The sequence below is a fragment of the Delphinus delphis genome, chromosome 20 (genome assembly GCF_949987515.2).
Source record: "Delphinus delphis chromosome 20, mDelDel1.2, whole genome shotgun sequence".
Lineage (NCBI taxonomy): Eukaryota > Metazoa > Chordata > Mammalia > Artiodactyla > Delphinidae > Delphinus > Delphinus delphis.
This window is the reverse complement of record NC_082702.1, coordinates 41955268-41975403: the sequence shown is the minus strand read 5'-3', so window position 1 is coordinate 41975403 and position 20136 is coordinate 41955268. Positions and strand designations below refer to the sequence as shown.

The following is a 20136-nucleotide window of genomic DNA, read 5'->3' as shown; positions in this document are numbered from 1 at the left end:
GACATATTTTCACTTAATAATAAATAATTATTATAATTAAAGAAGCTAACACTTACTTAAGCGCCTACAATGTGTCAGGTACCACTGTAGGCATTTTAAAAGTATTGACTCATTTTAATACTCACACCCCCTCTATCTCATTAGGGTCCACTTAACAAATGAAAAGTCTGTGGCACAGAAAGATTAAGTAACAATGCTCCCAATTACCTAATATAAGTAGCTATTAGGAACTCAAACTCAGTTTAAGGATTGGTCTTATTCCCTTCTATTAAATCTTGTTGGCTTTTGGGGTTTGTTTTATTTATAACAGCTTTACTGAGATATAATTCACATTCCATATACTTTACCACTTAAAAGTGTACATAGTTCAATGGACTTTAGTATAATGAGAGTTTTGCAACCATCAGCACAATCTTAGCACATTTTCATTACCCTAAAAAGAATCCCTATACCCACTAGCAGTCACTCCCTATTTCTCCCAACTCCCTCCCTGCTCCCCCGCCAAAAAAAACCCTGGCAACAACAAATCTACTTTCTGTCTGTATAGATTTGCCTATTCTGGACATTTCATATAAATGGAATCATACAATATGTGGTCTTTTGCATCTGGCTCCTTTCACTTAATATAATGTTTTCAAGGTTCATCCATGCTGCAGTGTGTATCAGAACATTTTTTATTTTTTTGCTGAATAATATTCCATTGTATGGGCTTCCCTGGTGGCACAGTGGTTGAGAGTCTGCCTGCCGATGCAGGGGACACGGGTTCGTGCCCCGGTCCGGGAAGATCCCACATGCTGCAGAGCGGCTGGGCCTGTGAGCCATGGCCGCTGAGCCTGCGCGTCCGGAGCCTGTGCTCCGCAACGGGAGAGGCCACAACAGTGAGAGGCCCGTGTACCGCAAAAAAAAAAAAAAAAAATTCCATTGTATGGATATGCCACATTTTGTTTATCTGTTCATCAGCTGATGGACACTTGGATTGTTTCCACTGTTTAGGTGTCATGAATGATGCTGTTATGAACTTTCATGAATAAATTTTTGTGTGGACATTTTTCATTTCTCTTGGATATACAACCTAGGAGTGGAATTGCTGGGTCATACAATGACTATGTTTATCCTTTTCGGGAACTTTCAGATTTTTCCACATCAACTGCACCATTTTACACTCCCACCAATAGTGTATGAGGTTCTATTTTCTCCTACATCCTAGTCTACTCTTGCATACTATCTTTTTAATTATAGCCATCCTAGTGGGTGGGAAGTGATAGTTCATTGTGGTTTCAATTTCCAACTCCCTGATGGCTAATTATGCCGAGCACCTTTTCATGTGCTTATCGGCCAGTTGCATATCTTCTTTGAACAAACGTCTGCTCAGATCCTTTTCCCATTTTTTAATTGGGTAATTTATCTTTTTATTATTGAGTTGTAAGAGTTCTTTATATTTTCTAGATACAAGTCCCAGATTAGATATATGATTTGCAAATATTTTCTCCCATTCTGTGGGTTTTTTCACTTTCTTAATGGTGACATATGAAGCAAAAAAGTTTTTAACTTTGATTAAGTCCAATTTATTTATTTATTCTCTTGTTGCTTGTGCTTTGGTGTTGTATCTAAGAAGGCTCTGCCTAAGCCAAGACCATTAAGATCTACTCCTGTATTTTTTTTCTACGAGTTTTAAATCTTATTTATATCTTTTCCTTAGTTGCAAATTAATACCACACTGAGAGTATCCACACAACCACCCCATTTCCTTGTTTAGTACCAAAGTACCTTGGTGGTCTAGGTCCAGTCTAGTCAATGTCCAGAAATTATTTGTTTATGAGATTATAATTTCTATATTGAACAAAGGCTCATCTAGGGGATGACATAGGTTTCTGCTCCATCCCTCCAGTAACATCCAGTAAAGGAAATGTCTAAGGATATAGCTACCCTCCTTGCATTCTATGATCATAACTAGAGCATAAGCCTCTTCCATAAAATTTAAGCTTAAGAGATCTGGACAGTCATATTCATAAGCTCTAACTCTTTAGAAAATATAAATTTAATTGCTCTAATTATATCTACTGAGACATGTCTACATGTTTTGTTACAATTCCTGTCATGTTCCCAATATAACTAAGACAGAAACTGTAATTTAAGTAACAGAATTTATTTCAACTAAGGTTTACTGAAGGCCTACTATACACAAAGCATTATGGGAAATGCTGAGCTAAGTCATAGTTCTTGACCTCAAGGAGGTTATAATTTAGTGAGAATTTTAAAAATAAATAGAACCAGAGAAACTGATGGTTAAATTCAGTCTTTCTGAAGGACCATTATGTCCTGAAGAAATTAATGAGGGCACACTTCCCTAACTCTGAGGCTCAATAAATCCTTTATCTCTATTCTGTGATCTAAGGGCTCCAGCTCTAAATTACACAGAAACTCCTGAAAAGCTATGTGGAAATTATATTTTTATAAAAAGAGTGATATATGTAAGGGAACTTGGCAAATTGAAGGAAATCCTACATAACATAGAAGCCTTCCTGGAACAGAAGAATACTCTGCTTCACGTGACTCTCTGTCTGCTGAAAGCAGGAGCCCCCATACTGTTGCCCGTGGGACATACCAGATGGCTCCACCATTTAGCCTTTCTGACTACCAAGTATTTTCTCTGGGGCTCCCTTTTTTTTTTTTTTTTTTTTGCGGTATGCGGGCCTCTCACTGTTTTGGCCTCTCCCGTTGCAGAGCACAGGCTCCGGACGCGCAGGCTCAGCGGCCATGGCTCACGGGCCCAGCCGCTCCGCGGCATGTGGGATCTTCCCGGACCGGGGCACGAACCCGTGTCCCCTGCATCGGCAGGCGGACTCTAAACCACTGCGCCACCAGGGAAGCCCAAAACCTGATTCTTTTTTAAGCCCAAATAACACCGAACGTGAACATGTTTTCTAGTTTCACACTAGATAACTACTTTCTAGTAATTTCTTAAGACATCTTGGTCCCCAAATCTACATTTCTCTATTCTTTTCCCTTCCAGCTCCGCACATTGGACATGCTAGAAACATCCTGTTGCTTCAGGTCAAATAAATGTTTATTTGATGGAATCAAAATTATGTACTCTTATACTAGAAAGAGAAGTTGAAGAACGTTTTGGCTGAGTTGTGTGGTTTATCCACGGTACCACAGTCTTGTTTAAATGATTTCATCACTCAGTCAAAATGCTGCCACTATTTCAGTGGTTTTCTAGTCACAGTCAATAAAGTAAAGGAAAAAACCCCACTATTTACTTATCTTCATGACTAAGCAAGTCGAAAAGAGCAGTTAGAAAGCTGCTTCAACATCTTAAAAAATACACACAAAAATACTAGTGACAGAAACCATTTATTTTGAGCTAGGAGCTGCAAAATAATCAATAAGGTTGTGAAAGAAAAGTTTTTGTCTAAATCAACTACATCAGCTACTTAAATGTTATTTTAGCCACCTAAAAGATAATAGAATTCATTTTTAAATTCTTTAGTAGATTTAGAGGAGGATAGACATTTTTTTTTTGTCTTTAGTCTTACCTTGTGGCAACAAGAGGGTAGCTATGACACGGTGATGCCCAGGCATCCCTTGTCCACGGCATACAGTCATAAAGCAGCAAATCCTTCTCAGTCACAGCCATGAGGACAGGTCTCCACTGTTGTCTTCCACCATCTAGTTTTGCCTGTTAAATTGGTGAAATCCAGAAAGTAGAGCTAACTATAATGATCTGTAACTGTAAAAGTTCCTTCAGTGACGGCCTAAGATAGTGGGTCTCTATTCTGTTTCCCCTTCCTAACAGATGTGAGGAAAAGGAAACATCCCATCAGGTTCCTTCCCACTGGCAGGGATTCTCCACTGGGAGGTGTGAGGTGGATTGTGTAGTTTGAGAAAGCTCTCCCTGAGTGAGTTACAGACATTTTCTAATGATATGACACAGTTTTATCCCTATTCCACAATAACTAATTATCACCAATTCTAATTAAATACATAGTACTCTGTTCAAAATGATAATAGTTTTAATATGTCTGATGTGGGAGTAACATCTTCTAAGTACAGGATAGAAACTATTACCAAATGAGTCTGTATAATATAAACATCATTGTTTTTCAAATATTTTTGATCAAGACCTACAATAAGAAATACATTTTACATTGCAACTCAACACATACATATAAATATTGAATTTAAAAATTTCCAAAACAACACAATTCCTATACTTTGTGCAACGTACTCCGCTAATTTCTATTTTATCTTTTTTAAACGCCGATATGACCAATTATGCTGTATTTTGGAAAACGATGATATAAACTATTTTCAAAGAGTTCCCCATTATAGTTCAGGAAGTTTATGTTTCAGTTTCAAGTGTACCATTGCATTTAATTGCATAAAACTCAGTTATCTCTATGATGGTTTAAAAATGTAGGAAAACAACCACTACTTATACATATTGTCAAGGATCCAAGACTAAAAAACAAAAGACTATGTTCAAGAAAAGCCCTGGTATCATCAAAATGTTTGCCTTCATAAGATGAGAACTTTGAGCAGGGAATGCTTAACAAGAGTATTTTAACCCTCATCTTTTCTGCTATCACTGATGGCTTCAAGGTGAATTTAAATTGATGAATTACTTGTCTCTTACTTGTCTTCAGATCTGCTTTTTATTTTCTCTTCCTTAATGACTTCTGAAGGTAATATGAACATGTCAGAGCCCCTTAAGAATACATCTATAATCTGAAAAGTGACCTGAGTGGTTCGGTTCTGTGCTATAACATCTACCACTGGGATGCTTTTCTCCTAGCTACAGCCATGAGCTGATTCCAGGAAGGGGAAATGAATTCCAACCAGTGAAGTTACCCATGTTCGACCCTGTGCTGAAAGCACAAAATACATGACCCAACCCTGAGTATTCAAGCAAAGTATGGTAGAAATAATTAATACTTTCCTTACCAGTGAACCCAAGTTTTCTAAGACTCTATATTAGTCTAAAGTAATGTCTGGAGGGAGAGTATCAGCTGTAAAGAGGTTCTCTTGGATTCTTAAATTTTGGGGTCATAGATACCCCGAAGGGATTTCTAGTTTATGTGCACTACTAAGTCTTTGCCTCCGAGATTGTTATGTATAATATTTCATAGGGAACATAATGTAAAAATGTATCTTCCCAAAGGGATAAAATGACTATCTGATTTTTTTAATTAATTTTTTTGCTAAGTTATAAGAGAGATTTTGAACACTAGATCACAGTATATGCATTTAGAAAACCTAAATTAAATGTATTTCTTCCCAAAGAAGAGAAAGGAAAACTGCTAATGCCAATACAAGCAAATATGCAATTTCAAGACAGAGAACTTTTCTTTCAATTAACAATTTTTAAAAAGTGTTTATTCTTGGGACTTCCCTGGTGGCGCAGTGGTTAAGACTCCATGCTCCCAATGCAGGGGGCCTGGGTTCAATCTCTGGTCAGGGAGCTAGATCCCACATGCATGCCACAACTAAGGAGCCCGTCTGCCGCAACTGACAGGGCACAACCAAATAAATTATTAAAAAAAAAAAAAAAGGTGTTAATTCTTTAGCTCTTTTGAGTCCTTAGTTTTTGGAGACTATCTTTTCCCTCTTCTACTTACCATTGGAGAAAAATGAAACCTCAGTTTAAGTCATTCTGTTTGCCTATTTGCCTTAACTTATAAGGATACTGTTTGCTTTCACTGGAATCAAAATGCTGCCTGTTATATGTAGTATGTGTTTTTGGTTGTGGTATCAGTACAAGCAGCCTTGGGACTCCACTACTGAGGTGTTTTTTTTCCCCACTATCGAGTTTTTGGCCAGAGAAAAAAGGGATACTAAAGTTAGGGTGCTGCTTTGCTTGTGTTTCAATACCCACACATGCATACACCTGGCCAAACAATAGCCTTCTCCAAATTTTATTTTCTAATAACTAGAGTTGAATAGCACTAAAGATGAAAAATTAATAATAGTTATTATTCATTCCCTAAATGTCTTCATCCCACAAATCTTTTTAAGAGGTGATGTACTTCTGCTACTTATGTATTTTATTATTACAATAGAAAACATAGAGCAAAAAATAAATTGTTCCACTGATCCTGATTTAGTGTATATGTTCCTAATTTGAATCTTTACACAGTTTGAGAATAACCAGGGACAAGGTAGGAACTGTGACAACAAAGCTTTCTTTGGCTGTCTTGGCTTTTCTACCAACACTCAAATGCTTAAAAATACTTATTTCGTAGGTAACGTATGTCCCCTCATTTGGTGGACTTAGAGAAGATTCCATCTTAAGAATATAACCAACTAAAAGGTAAACTATCAGTCACATAAAAATCAGTATCAATAAAGATAGAAGTGCCTTGCACAGAACAGATTATCTATTGGTTACCAAACATCTGTAGCATAGGTTTTCCCTATTTTAAGCAAATTCAATTTATGACAATGTGAAATAACAAACAGATAAGTTAAGGAGAGATCATTTAAAGTTAAATAAATGATAACTATCTTTTCTTTACAACTGAAACAGTTTCATTCATATGCAAGCTTTTCAGGAAACACATCTATTGCTAAAATAAATGTTTACCTATTTTAAAAAGATTACATGATCTAAAATTATCCTGACCATTTTCATACTCATAGAATTAAACAATTTTACCGTTAAAAAAGGCAACTCTTATCACATACATAAGTTCATTATAAATAATACCTCTGAGAAATGGTATCCAGTCTTGCTTGAACAACTTATTCTAAGTGTATTTGATTTGGGTAACCCAAACAACTACTTGGAAAAAGTAAAAATCATGAATAGTTTAGAAACAGCACTTTGGATTAGTTCCGTGATACTATTTTTAAAGAATTTGAAACTTTTCGACTTGGTATTATTTTCCAACCCTGAGCTTGTGTTCTTGGACAGTATTTTATAATTAATGACTTGTTTGTTTGCTTTTTGCATGTATATATGTAGACAAAGGAAAAAAATTAGTGAACATCTACTATTTACAAAGCATTAGGCTAAGTTCTCTAGGGACTAAAGATTTGGGGAAAATGTGCTCCTATCTTCCAAGAGCTCACAACTGAGTGGAGGAAACACACACATAAATACAGTCCATAAAGGGCAGACTGTGATGAATTTGTGGCTTTATTTTTCTCCTTTCTACTTGTCTGTATGTAGCATAAACCAAATTAAGTTCACTTTAAAGGTCTGGCAACTCTCATACGTTGCTGGTGGGAATTTAAATTAGTTCAATCTTGATGGAAGGCAAATTTGGCAATATTTATCAAAATTACAAATGCATATACCTTTTGTGGTAGTTTAAAAAGATGTCCACAAATTCTTTACCATTCTTCCCTTTAAGAGCCGGAGCCCTGGGGTATAGACTGGACTTAGTAACTCACTTCTAATGAAAAGAATAGAGAAGAGACTAGATCATAAAATGTATTGTGGCTTCCATCTTGTTCTCTCTGTCAGATCACTTGCTCTGACAAAAACCCACAGCCATGTCTCGAGGACACTCAGCCAATCTTGTGGAAAGGCCTGCGTAGCAAGGAACTGAGGACTTCTGCCAACAAGCAGTTAGAAACTGAGATCTCCTGCTAACAGCTATATAAATGAATCATGTTGGAAGTGGACCTGCCAACCCAGTCAAGCCCTCAGATGACTGCCACCCTTGCTGACAGCTTGACTGCAACTTCATGAAGCGTCCCAGGCCAGAACCAGGAAGCTAAACTGCTACCAGATTCCTGATCCTTAGAAACTGTGGGAGGTAAATGTTATTTCAAAGTCACTAACTCTTGGGGGTAATTTGTTTTATAGAGATAGATTACTAATATACCCTTTGAACCTGTGCTTCTGGGATTTATCCTATAGGTATAGAAATATCTCCTGTTCTATGAACTCTAACGATCAAAGCTCAGGAAATGATGTAAAACTTTGGATAAATCCCTTTCTAACCAAAGTTTTACTGCTCACTACTAGAAACTTAAGAACCAAATACATTCAGATAATGTGTGTTCCCTTGTTATCTGATCTATCTGAACTCAGGAACCAAAGAGTTTGGAAAGCACATGTGTGAAAGGACAAACTACAAGGTTATTCATTATAGCATTCTTTGTAATGGCAAAAGATTATGACAACAAAACTGGGGGGAGTGCTTATTTAACTACAGCTACACAATGGAAAACTATACAGTTGTGAAAAAGAATGCTCTCTGTGCTTTGATATGGAAAGATCTCCAGGATATATTGCCTAATGAAAGAAACAAGCAAGGTATAAAGTAGTGTGAATAATATGCCATCTTCTTTTATAAAAGAGAAAAAGAAGAATATATATTCATAATTGCTTTTATTTGCATAAAGAAACTCTCAAAAGACTCAGTAGAAAGGAATGAAAGTGATTACCTCCCTGGGTGCAAAGGGGTAGGAATTAGGCGGATGAGGGAGCAGAAGGAGAGTAAGACATCACCTATTAACTTTTTATTCTGACCTTGGAACTATGTGAATGTATCACCTTTTTAAAATCATGAAGATTTCTAACATTGCTGAAAGCACAGAACAATTACCACTCAATTGAGGTTTTCAACCAGCATATAAAAATATAGAAACAATGATAAACACAACTAAAAGACTAAAACTTTCAAAGTTGTAAATACTTATACCATGATTTTCATTAGTTTCTTCTGCTTAGTTATTCTAATTATGACTCCTAGAAATCATCACAGTACGAATTCTGTGTTATAATTTATTAGAATCATTATTTGGAATGTTTGTAAAATTTCACGGCTGAAAAAAAACTAAATCAGTGGAGTCCAAAATCCACTACACAATCACCTAGGGAGCCAAATGAGATTTCCAGGCCCCACCATCGGTCTACCAAATGTGAACTCTTGATGGGGAACATGGGGAGCCAGACCTGGGAAACTGTATTTAAAACAAAACAACAACGCAAAAGAACAAAACCTGTCTGGGCTGATACTGATGCAATAATCCCTGCCCCCTTGCACACACGAAGAAACTAGGATGCAAAGATATGAAGGCACTTTTAAAAAGATCTAAAACCAGTGAAAAACAGAGCTAGCACTTGAACACTCATCTCTGAATCCCTATTCTGTCTTCTGTTTTCAACTCCCTCTGGCCCAGCTGACAGTGAAGGACCAGAAAGAAAAAGGATGTATTGTAATATCATGTAGAACTTTTAGTCTCCCTTTTGCCAAATTTGGATCTAAACTAACTTGGATTATATCCTTCCTTTCCCTGCACCCAACATCTACTTAGGTTTTCTTGTTTCTCTTCTTTTCATTTTTCTGTTGTAGAAGACAACTATACATGTGTTTAATGGCTTGTAAAGTGTTTTGTATATTTTATAATTTTCCCAGACCAGGGGAGTAAGCCTGTTGTCCCTGAAACTCTGTCAATAGACTAGAACAGGAATTGGGAAACTATGACTTCTGGGCCAAATACAGCCCACTTATCTCTTTTCGTAAATAAAGTTTTATTGAAACACAGTCACATCTATTCATGTTCATATTGTCTATGACTGTTTTCTTGCTATAATGGCAGAGTCAAGTAGTTGTAGCACTAATAGCCCTTTGTAGAAGAAGTTTGCTGATCCTATTCTAAAACCGTGAAAATTATCTTTAGTCATTAAGGATACAGATGTTACTAAGAACCCCTTTTTAGTTATGTTATGATGATGATGATCATGACAGTCAATTCTTCTGGTAGAGGTGATAATTAGCAACAAACAACTAAACACTAGGGGAGGAGAAACAGAAGACTAACAAAAGATCTGCAAGCTAGACATCCAGGGCCTGACTGCATGATAAACATTACAGACATACGAAATGGGGGAAGCATCCTGGCTCTGAGTAGTGACCTGGTGAGACCCTGCCCTGCCTCCCAGCCTACCTGTTCTGCCAGCCAGGCAATGTGCTTAACCTCCTTGCTGCCTCCTGCTGTACTGGTTGCACCAAGCATGGCATTGAGTTCAGCCAACACCTGTGGGAGGAGAGCCATTATGTTGGTGTGGATAGCTACGAACCAGGAGTGTGCTGTGGCTGTATCCTTGCAACGTAGGATCAACGTGTTCCTGCTATCAGGAGAATGTAGCTCTATCAATCTGTGTGGAAAAAGAAAAAAAAAAGTGAGCTAGATCAGAAGCCATCAAATCTGCCATGGTTTAACATACTTAACTGAAAATCTACTTTTACATTCCAGAATATAAATACTTTCTCTTAATTCCTTAGGGTCCAATTCCAGAGAGATCCACATGTGGAAAGATCATCATTGGAAAGACTAACTGCTGGGTCTGTTGTTTCAGTATTAACGTAATGATCTAAGATAAGGGAACCTACTGTAGAGTCTGTAGTAGAACACTGCACTTTGCCTTAATTTCCATGTCAAAGAAATGGAAAGCGTGTTGAATCTCATAGGCACATTGTAAAGAAAGAACTAATATATTTTTTAAATACTTAGAAAACTCTGGTATACAGTATTGCAAGGTATATAGAACCTACTGCCAAACAGTGGACTGAAATTTCCACTGTGTGAAATAAAGAAAATAGCTGAAGAATGACGCTTTACGAAAATTTGAAATTGTTTTTGAGGGTCTGGGTAACATCATATGATTAAATCATCCGCTGAGTCATGGTAGAAGAATAGTTAAGAGATCTTCAACTCTATGACTATTATTTGTTAATACTCAACTGTGAACAATCTATACTTCAAAAGTAACCTTTAGGAATTACATAAATTTTTTAAAAAGTACACTCAACAAATTCCTTATAAAGCAATTTGTTGGGTAATATTTTGTGTTTTGATCAAAGTTTTTGCCAAGATGAATTTTAAAAATCATTCAATAAATGACTAACATATATACACTGCTGTGTTCTAACAGTGAACATACATATCTTTTAAAATGGAAAAATAATGTGGTAGGCTGGAAATTGACAAACTGCCACTGACCAAGGAGAGATCTTTTTATTCTTTCATCTTTCTGAAGATAGTCTTTGCTTCCTTGCAGCACTGTCACCAGATCCCACATCACCTGTCAAAGATGACCAGTTTACATGTACACTAGGCATTTCTGCCTTGAAGCTTGCATCCCTCTCTTTTGTCCTGTTTAGAAATTCCTTTACAATTCCAAATATTTTAATTTGCCATACTTAATACGGCAAATATTCGTTCTCATTTGAACTCTGGTCAGTCCACCCTTTCTTTTTTTTTACACAGGCCTCTCACTGTTGCGGCCTCTCCCATTGCGGAGCGCTGTGCTCCAGATGCGCAGGCTCAGCGGCCATGGCTCACCGGCCTAGCCGCTCCGCGGCATGTGGGATCTTCCCGGACCGGCGCACAAACCCGTGTCTCCTGCATCGGCAGGCGGCAGGCGGACTGTCAACCACTGCGCCACCAGGGAAGCCCCACCTTTTCTTAAATAAACATTTATTGAGAACCTACTGTATGCCAGATACTATGCTTGACACTGTGTTAGAGATACAGCAGTGAAAAAGATAGGCAAAAAAAACTAGTCTCTACTCTCACTGGGACTATCATCTAATGCGGAAAGCAGAAAATTTATAATTAACTAATACACAATTACAGGTTACAAAAACTACTTCTATAAAGAACAGTGATGACTACCACAAAGTTCCTGGCTAAAAATGGCACTCCCAAGATGGGAGTAGCAAAGCAGGACTGCAATGGAGGCCTCTACACCTCTGGGGCACACTTACCAAGCTGGTGTCATGCTGTGAGTCAATTTATAAACACATCTACCTGGTACCTACCTACTTACCCACTCACGTGCCCTCCCACTAGACTTACCCTCCTTCTAGCTACCTGAAGTTCTAGCCACCAGTCTATCCATGTTTTATATGGCTTCACAGTTCTAGGGCAATAGCCAAGTAGGCCAGAAAGTTCTAGAAAATAGTCAAAACATAAAATAAGATCTGTGACCAGCCAAAACACTTCACAAAGCCCACACTTGAAATATCTTTAAACAGCGTCATAAGCTATCCTGCTTTCTGTTTTAGTTACAGTTCTGATGAATTTATTTGATTTCCTATCCTATAGCTAAATACAGTGAGAAGTAGCTTGGGATTAAAATTTAGAGGTTTTGAATAGCAGGTTAAGTCTGAATATTAATTGGTAAGCAACATGGAATCACTGAGGATTCTCAACAAGGGAACGATATGATCAAAACAATGAATTAAAAATAATTTTATGAGATATCTGTACACCTAGGTTCACAGCAGCATCATTCACAATAACCAAAAGGTGGAAACAACCCAAATGTCCATTGATGGAATGGATAAACAAAATGTGATATATATATATATATATATATATATATATATCCCACAAGCTACTTGGCATGGCCAAAATAATAATAATAATAATTTTATGGTGGGATGTAAGATGGATTACAAAAGAGAAATGGCCTGGGGAGGTTTAATTGGACCCAAGAAGGATGAGACTACACAGAGCTCACCAGCAGGACACATTCCTAGTCAGGAGGAACACCTCCATCCTAAAAGCTCAGCAAAAGTAGAAGAAAAGAGATTTCTGACAAATAGCTTAACATTCACGTTGAGCTTTGTTTAGTCCTCTATATTACTTTATAATGTTTTTTCTTTTTAATGTTATTTTCTACTATATCAATTGTTGCCGTCATGGTCCTTAACATAAATATTTGTTGGCTAAAAAAATGATTATATTTTCTAGGGGCTTCCCTGGTGGCGCAGTGGTTGAGGGTCCACCTGCCGATGCACGGGACGCGGGTTCCTGCCCCGGTCCGGGAGGATCCCACATGCTGTAGAGCGGCTGGGCCCGTGAGCCATGGCCACTGAGCCTGCGCGTCCGGAGCCTGTGCTCCGCAGCGGGAGAGGCCACAATAGTGAGAGGCCTGCGTACCGCAAAAAAAAAAAAAAAAAAAAAAAGATTATATTTTCTAAAAGAAAAATAGTTATACATTTATTATAGGACGGTTTAAAATAGTATATTACACTTACTCCCTGGCTCTGAACTCCTGGCAGCTGCTGATCCTTTTACTGTTTCCAAGGAATCATACAGTACGTAAGCTTTTCAGACTGGATTCTTTCACTTAGCAATATGCATTTAAGGTTCCTCCATGTCTTCTGTGGCTTGACAGCTCACCTCTTTTCATCATTGAATAATATTCTACTGTCTGGATGAACCACAGTTTGTTTATCCATTCACCTATTTATTGAAGGACCTCTTGGTTGTTTTCAAGTTTTAGCAATTACGATTAAAGCATTTGTGTGTAGGTTTTTGTGTAGATATACGTTTTTGAACCCTCTGTGTAAATACCAAGGAGCACAACTGCTGGGTCACAGGGTAAGACTACGTTTAGCTTTGTAAGAAACTGCCAAATTGTCTTCCAAAGTAGCCATAGCATTTTGCGTTCCTACCATCGATGAATAAGCCTTCCTGTTACTATACATCTTTGCCAGCATGTGGTAGTGTCAGGTGGATTTTGGCCATTCTAATATGTGTATAGTGGTAACTCATTGTTTTAATTTGCAATTCCCTAATGGCATATGATCTGAGCACCTTTCATATGCTTATTTGCCATCTGTAGTTCTTCTCTGGTGAAGTGTCTGTTCAGATCAGATCTATTGTCCATTTTAAAATTGGGTTGTTTTCTTATTGTTGAGCTTTAGAAATTCTTTTTTTTTTTTTGCGGTACGCGGGCCTCTCACTGCTGTGGCCTCTCCTGTTATGGAGCACAGGCTCCGGACGCGCAGGCTCAGCGGCCATGGCTCACAGGCCCAGCTGCTCCACGGCATGTGGGATCCTCCTGGACCGGGGCACGAACCCGTGTCCCCTGCATCGGCAGGCAGACTCTCAACCACTGCACCACCAGGGAAGTCCTAGGAATTCTTTGTAAATTTTGGATATCAGTCCTTTACCTGATATGTATTTCACAAAGATTTTCTCCCAGTCTGTACCTTATCTTTTTGTTCTCTTAACAGTGTGTGACGGTTAATTTTATGTGTCAACTTGACTGGGCTAAGGGATGTCCAGGTAGCTGGTAAAACATTATTTCTGTGTGTGTCTGTGAGGGTGTTTCTGGAATGGATTAGCATCATCAGTAGACTGAGTAAAGAAGATGGCCCTCGACAATGCAGGTGGGCATCATCCAATTCACCGAGGGCATGAATAGAATAAAAAAGCGGTGGGGGGGCAGGCAAGTTTGCTCTCTTCTTGAGTTGGGACAACCATCTTCTTCTCCTGCCCTCACACATTGGCGTTCCTGGTTCTTGGGCCTTTGAACTCGGGGTGAATTATAAGACTGGTTTTCCTGTTTCTCCAGCCTGCAGACAACAGATCATGGGACTTCTTGGTCTCCACAACTGCATGAGCTAATTCCTATAATAAATAAATAAATCTACCTAACTATCTATCCATCCCGTTGCTTCTTTCTCTGGAGAACTCCAGTACACAGTATCTGTTACAGAGTAGAAGTTTTTAATTTTAATGAAGTTCAACTTATCAATTTTTTCTTTTATGTACTGTGCTTTTGGTGCTGTATGTAAGAAGTCACCACCAAACTTTAGAGAGAATGTTTAAAAAGCATAATCCTACAAGCTCAGGGAGAAGGGGAGAAGAGGAGAAGAGCAACTACAACAAAATTTTGGAAGCTGGCAAACAGACAGAGCAGACCTAAGATAAGTGGGGAGGGTCAAATCCAAGCTGATCCGTGTTGCAGAATCCTGAAGAGGCTGGGGAACTGGAGGCACCAGTTACCTCTGGAAGTGGGAGTAAAGCACTCAGCTAAAATAAAGAGGCCGGCTGATTGTTTCAGCATTCCCCATCCCCAGCGGCCAGTGACTGCCCCACCCTCAACCCAGAAGAAGATTCATATCCACCCTCATTCCACCAAACTGAGTGCAAGAGCCAGTGATGTCCTTAATTTAGACCTTATACCAGGCTAGTTGTTTTCTACAGAGGCTATTTACTTCCAGCTGGTTGTATTGGCACTGTAACCAGCCTAACATCCTTAATCGCATGCAAAACTATGTTGCAAAACTATGACAAAAAATTTCTTTCACTCCTCCTACTGACCTACTTAGAGCTAAAGGCAGGAATCAGTTCATCCTTCTTCGGACACAAAACATTCACCTTCTGAAAAAGCCTTTATACCTCATACAGTTCCTGGGAGAGTCTCTCAGACACAGCTCCTTTGCCACAGTTTAAACTCTGAAAATCCCGATGTTAAAGATCCTACTTATTAATAACTGAAAGAAAGGAAAATAAGTCTGATATAAAATAAACTTAACCTGATTAAGCAGGAAAAGATCATGGGACCACTAGGCTGGAAAAAGATGAAAACAGGAAATAAAACAGTTCCCAGGACAGAATCACCAATTTTTCATGAAGAGAAATTTTGCAGTGTTTCTTAAAAAGTGATTGTAAAATAGAAAATTAAATTAGAAGAAACAGAAAATAAACTCCAAAACAGGACTAATGATTCTAGGATCCAGAAGTCTGTTTGCCTTTAAAGAAGCAGCCCCTAGAGCTGATAAAGGGGACAAAGTGTTTCCTAATGTCTACTGCTGTTTTAAAAGACAAATTCAAATGAAAATTCTACGAATAAAAGTTTGGAGGCAGTCTGCCAGTCATTGTTTGGGCCCACAGGAGAGAGGAAGAGACAGCTACAGTGTGAAGAGTTCTGGCCTCTGGTCAAACCACTGAGGATTTCCTGAGAAATGCAATTACATTCTGATCAGATGAATCAGATCATGTTTAGGTCCACAGAAGCATAGGATTCTTAAGTCTAGCCTGCTTATTTCTTCTGCTTAGTAAAGTCTTTGACATAACTTATGTGTTCAATTTAGTAATAATCATGCTGTTTTATACATCATAAAGCCAAAATTTACCTTTTACATGGAAAACAGCCGAAGTGAAGATGACCCAGACATTGTGAACCAGCTCAATGATAACAGAGTTACATTTCCGAAAAGCAGTGTTTAAGAACACCTTGTCCTCACTAAACTCCGCACTGCCCACAATGCTGTTTGCTAAGGAACAGGCTCATGTTCTCTCCCTGGACTTTGTCATTATTTATTTAGCTTTCACTTTCCACAATGAACCGCTTATAACTATCAGAAGCATCTAGTGAGGTCTTGAGGACTAGAGGTGGAAGAAGCAAATAAACTTCCCCTGCCTCTTTACTTATTCATTCTGATGGTCAGCACTTTTTCTCAGCTTTAGATAGCGAAACTAAATCAATGCAGTAAAACAGAAAAAAAGGACGCTTTCCTCTCATGTCAAATAAGTTTTTTATCTAGAAAGTGAAGTGTTTACATTAAAATAAAGGATGAACCACAAAGAGATTCCACTGCACACCCATCAAAACAGTTAATATTAAGAAGACTGACACTACCAATGCTGGCAAGGATGTGAAGCAATGGAAACTCTCACACACTGCTGGTGGGCATGTAAAATGGCACAACCACTCTGGAAAAAAGCCTGGCAGTTTTTTAAAAAACACACACACAAAAAAAAAACCGAAAAAAAAAAAACCTAAACATACACCTACTCTTGCAGCCAGCAGTTTCACTCCTAAGAATTTATCCAAGAGAAATAAAAATGTATGCCCATGGGGCTTCCCTGGTGGCGCAGTGGTTGGGAGTCCGCCTGCCGATGCAGGGGACACGGGTTCGTGCCCCGGTCCGGGAAGATCCCACGTGCCGCGGAGCGGCTGGGCCTGTGAGCCATGGCCGCTGAGCCTGCGCGTCCGGAGCCTGTGCTCCGCAACGGGAGGGGCCACAGCAGTGAGAGGCCCGCGTACCGCAAAAAAGAAAAAAAAAAAATGTATGCCCACAAGAGTTGTACAAAAATATTCATAGTAACTTTATTAATATTAGCTCCAAACTGGAAATAGCTCAGGTATCCGTGAATAGGAAAATGGATAAAGAAACTATGCTATATTCATAAAACATAACACTACTCAGCAATAAAAGAGAAAGAGTTATTGTTACATGCAACAAGAAGTATGAATCTCAAAATTCTTATGGTGAGTTAAATAATTCTATCACAAAAAAGTACATATGATATGACTACATTTACATGAAGTTTTAGAATAGCTGAAACAGATCTATGACAGCAAGTCAGAACAGTAGTAGCCTTGGAAGGTGGGAGAGGGAATTGACTGGGAATGGGAAAAAGAAAACTTTCCAAGGTTAACAGTAATGTCCTGTATCTTGATAGGCTTGGGTTACATAATTTTAGGCATCTGTCAAAATTTAGGATTTGTGTATTTTATTGTATGCAAATATTGTCTCAAAAGAAAAAAGCTACAACAAAAACACTGAACTCTATATGCACGCTTGAGTAGAGAGAAATATTCTAATGTGTGCAATTCACTTTGAAATGCATCAAAGAAAATTAAGATGGATTGACGGATGGATAGGTGGGCCAATCCATGATAAAGTATATATAGTAAAATGTTAATGGTAGAATCTAGGTCGTGGAAAAATGAGTGTTGACTATAAAATTATTTCGACTTTGCTGTATGTTTGAAGATTTTCATAATAAATTGTTAGGGGAAAAATTATGATGGGAATCCACTTGCCTATGTAGGGCTTAAATACCAGATTCATAATTATTTTCCAGATTAGGGCACATCTAAGCCTATTCTTTGTCAGAGTTTTACCAAAGACTATGTGGAAGATTAAGATTTTCAAATAGAAATATGGTCAGTTATATAAGGCTGCAATGTGATAAATATCTTGGTGACAGATGTCCTGATGAACTTATTTTTGCTGTTCCTAAATGAACTGGTTTTCTCCACGGCTTTAAATGTTGCAGCTGTGTTACCTGTCATGACATTTCCTTTGACAGAGCTGAGATAAATTTAAGGATCAAAGAGCTCCAAGTGACTTTACAGATACTATCTTATTTATCCTTGAAGTAAAAGAACAGAGTTGAGCAAGCATTATTATGTCCATTTTACAGAAAGAAAAAAACAGGAGGACAGAGGAATTAAGGGACTTATTTAAGGTCAGAAGGACACCAACAGCACCTATAATAATAATATATTGAGAGCATACTATGCCAATTTTATAATTGTTCTCTTATTTAAATCCTCATATAACCTTTCATTTTATACAGGAGGAAACCAAGGCTTATGAAAACAAATAGTTTGCCTAATGTTACAAAGTCCATCACCCTAACTTCAGTCTAATTACTCAATGGCTCTGAACATTTTTTTCTACCAAGACACTTAGGATAGATGTTCACATTCCTGTGGGTATAACCAAAGTTAAGTATAATTTTGCCAGGTACCTGCAATTCTACTGCTTTTCTTTTTCTCTAGAAAGCACTCTGGAATGCAAGTAAGAGTGACATAAGAATAACCTTGAATCTCTTCCAACTTATATTTTATAAAAAGCAGATCATTTGCAAATTTGGTATTTTTTTTTTTTTTTTGGCCACGCCATGCAGCATGCTGGATCTTAGTTCCCCAACCAGGGATCGAACCCGTGCCCCCTGCACTGAGAGCACTGCACACGGAGTCTTAACCATGCGACCACCATGGAAGTTCCCAAATTTGCTATTTTAAGTAACTTTGGAAACGAATTACTTTGCAGCATTAAGCCTGATAATCTGCAAAAGCCTAACTCTTCTAAGACCTATCCTTGTAGAGTAATAAGTAGACTGATCATCTTACTGAAGAGCACGGTGTGATACAACTCTTATAGCCCAAACTGCCCTCTTCTGTTGTTTCTGAAAATCTACTTCAAACTTGACCATCCACCAAATGTCTTTAGCATATACGCTAAAGAGAATGCAGCCCCAAGTTTTAATAAAGGTCAAGGTTATTGAGCTCTAAAAGGTCTTAGTGGATGATAAACTAGCACCACTTTCAGCAATACAGCCAAGTCATATCACCTTCCTCCTTCCTTCTCTCCCTCCCACAACCCCAGCGTGCTATAGAAATATATCAGCAGCACTACAGGTGCTGTAGACTGAATGCTTGTGTCCCTGCCTCAAATTCATGTTAAAATCCTAACCCCCGGGCTTCCCTGGTGGCGCAGTGGTTGAGAGTCCGCCTGCCAATGCAGGGGAAAAGGGTTCGAGCCCTGGTCTGGGAAGATCCCACATGCGGCGGAGCAACTAGGCCCGTGAGCCACAACTACTGAGCCTGCACGTCTGGACCCTGTGCTCCGCAACAAGAGAGGCCGCGATAGTGAGAGGCCCGCGCACCACGATGAAGAGTGGCCCTGCTCGCTGCAACTAGAGAAAGCCCTCGCACAGAAACGAAGACCCAACACAGCCAAAAATAAATAAATTAATTAAATTATTAAAAAAAAAAGAATATTAACTTTAATTTTACTTGAATGAAACATTTTAAAAATGAAACAGAAATAAAACTATATGGGGGCTTCCCTGGTGGCGCAGTGGTTGAGAGTCCGCCTGCTGATGCAGGGGACACGGGTTCATGCCCCGGTCCGGTAAGATCCCACATGCCGCGGAGCGGCTAGGCCTGTGAGCCATGGCCACTGAGCCTTCACGTCCGGAGCCTGTGCTCCGCAATGGGAGAGGCCACAACAGTGAGAGGCCCGTGTACAAAAAAAAAAAAAAAATCCTAACCCCAAATGTGACAAAATTAGAAGATGGGGCCTCTGGGAGGCGATTAGATCGTAAGGGCAGAACCCTCACAGATGGGATTAGTGCTCTCATGAGAGAGACCCCAGGGAGCTGTCTAGATTTCTCTGCCATGTGAGAATATAGGAAGAAAATGACCATCTATGAATCAGGAAGTGGGCCTTCGCCAGACACTAAATATGCCAGTACCTGATCTTAGACTTCCAAGGCTTTTCCCTAACTGTGAAAAGTAAATTTCTGTTGTTTATAAGCCACCCAGTTTACGGTATTTTGTTACAGCAGCCTGAACAGACTAAGACAACAATCTATTCTCATTCTCAGAAATGACTTATAGGGACTTCCCTGGTGGCACAGTGGTTAAGGATCCACCTGCCAATGCAGGGGACATGGGTTTGAGCCCTGGTCCGGGAAGATCCCACATGCCGCGGAGCTACTAAGCCCATGTGCCACAACTACTGAGCCTGAGCTCTAGAGCCCGCGAGCAACAACTACTGAAGCCCACAC

General features: G+C 38.9%; 1 protein-coding gene across 2 annotated transcripts in view; it reads right to left on the bottom strand.

The window, feature by feature from the left end:
* The window catches only part of SNTB2 (syntrophin beta 2), a 98739-nt gene that overhangs the window by 32309 nt on the left and 46294 nt on the right, over positions 1-20136 (bottom strand). For both annotated transcript variants that reach the window (XR_009517701.2, XM_060000286.2), the window contains exons 3-4: positions 9907-10117; positions 3540-3682 (exon numbers count right to left, since the gene is read on the bottom strand). Coding sequence is in view for 1 of the 2 variants with exons in the window: in XM_060000286.2 (XP_059856269.1) it covers positions 3540-3682; positions 9907-10117 (354 nt within the window). In the remaining variant the exon portion in view is untranslated. The remainder of the gene's footprint in view (positions 1-3539; positions 3683-9906; positions 10118-20136) is intronic.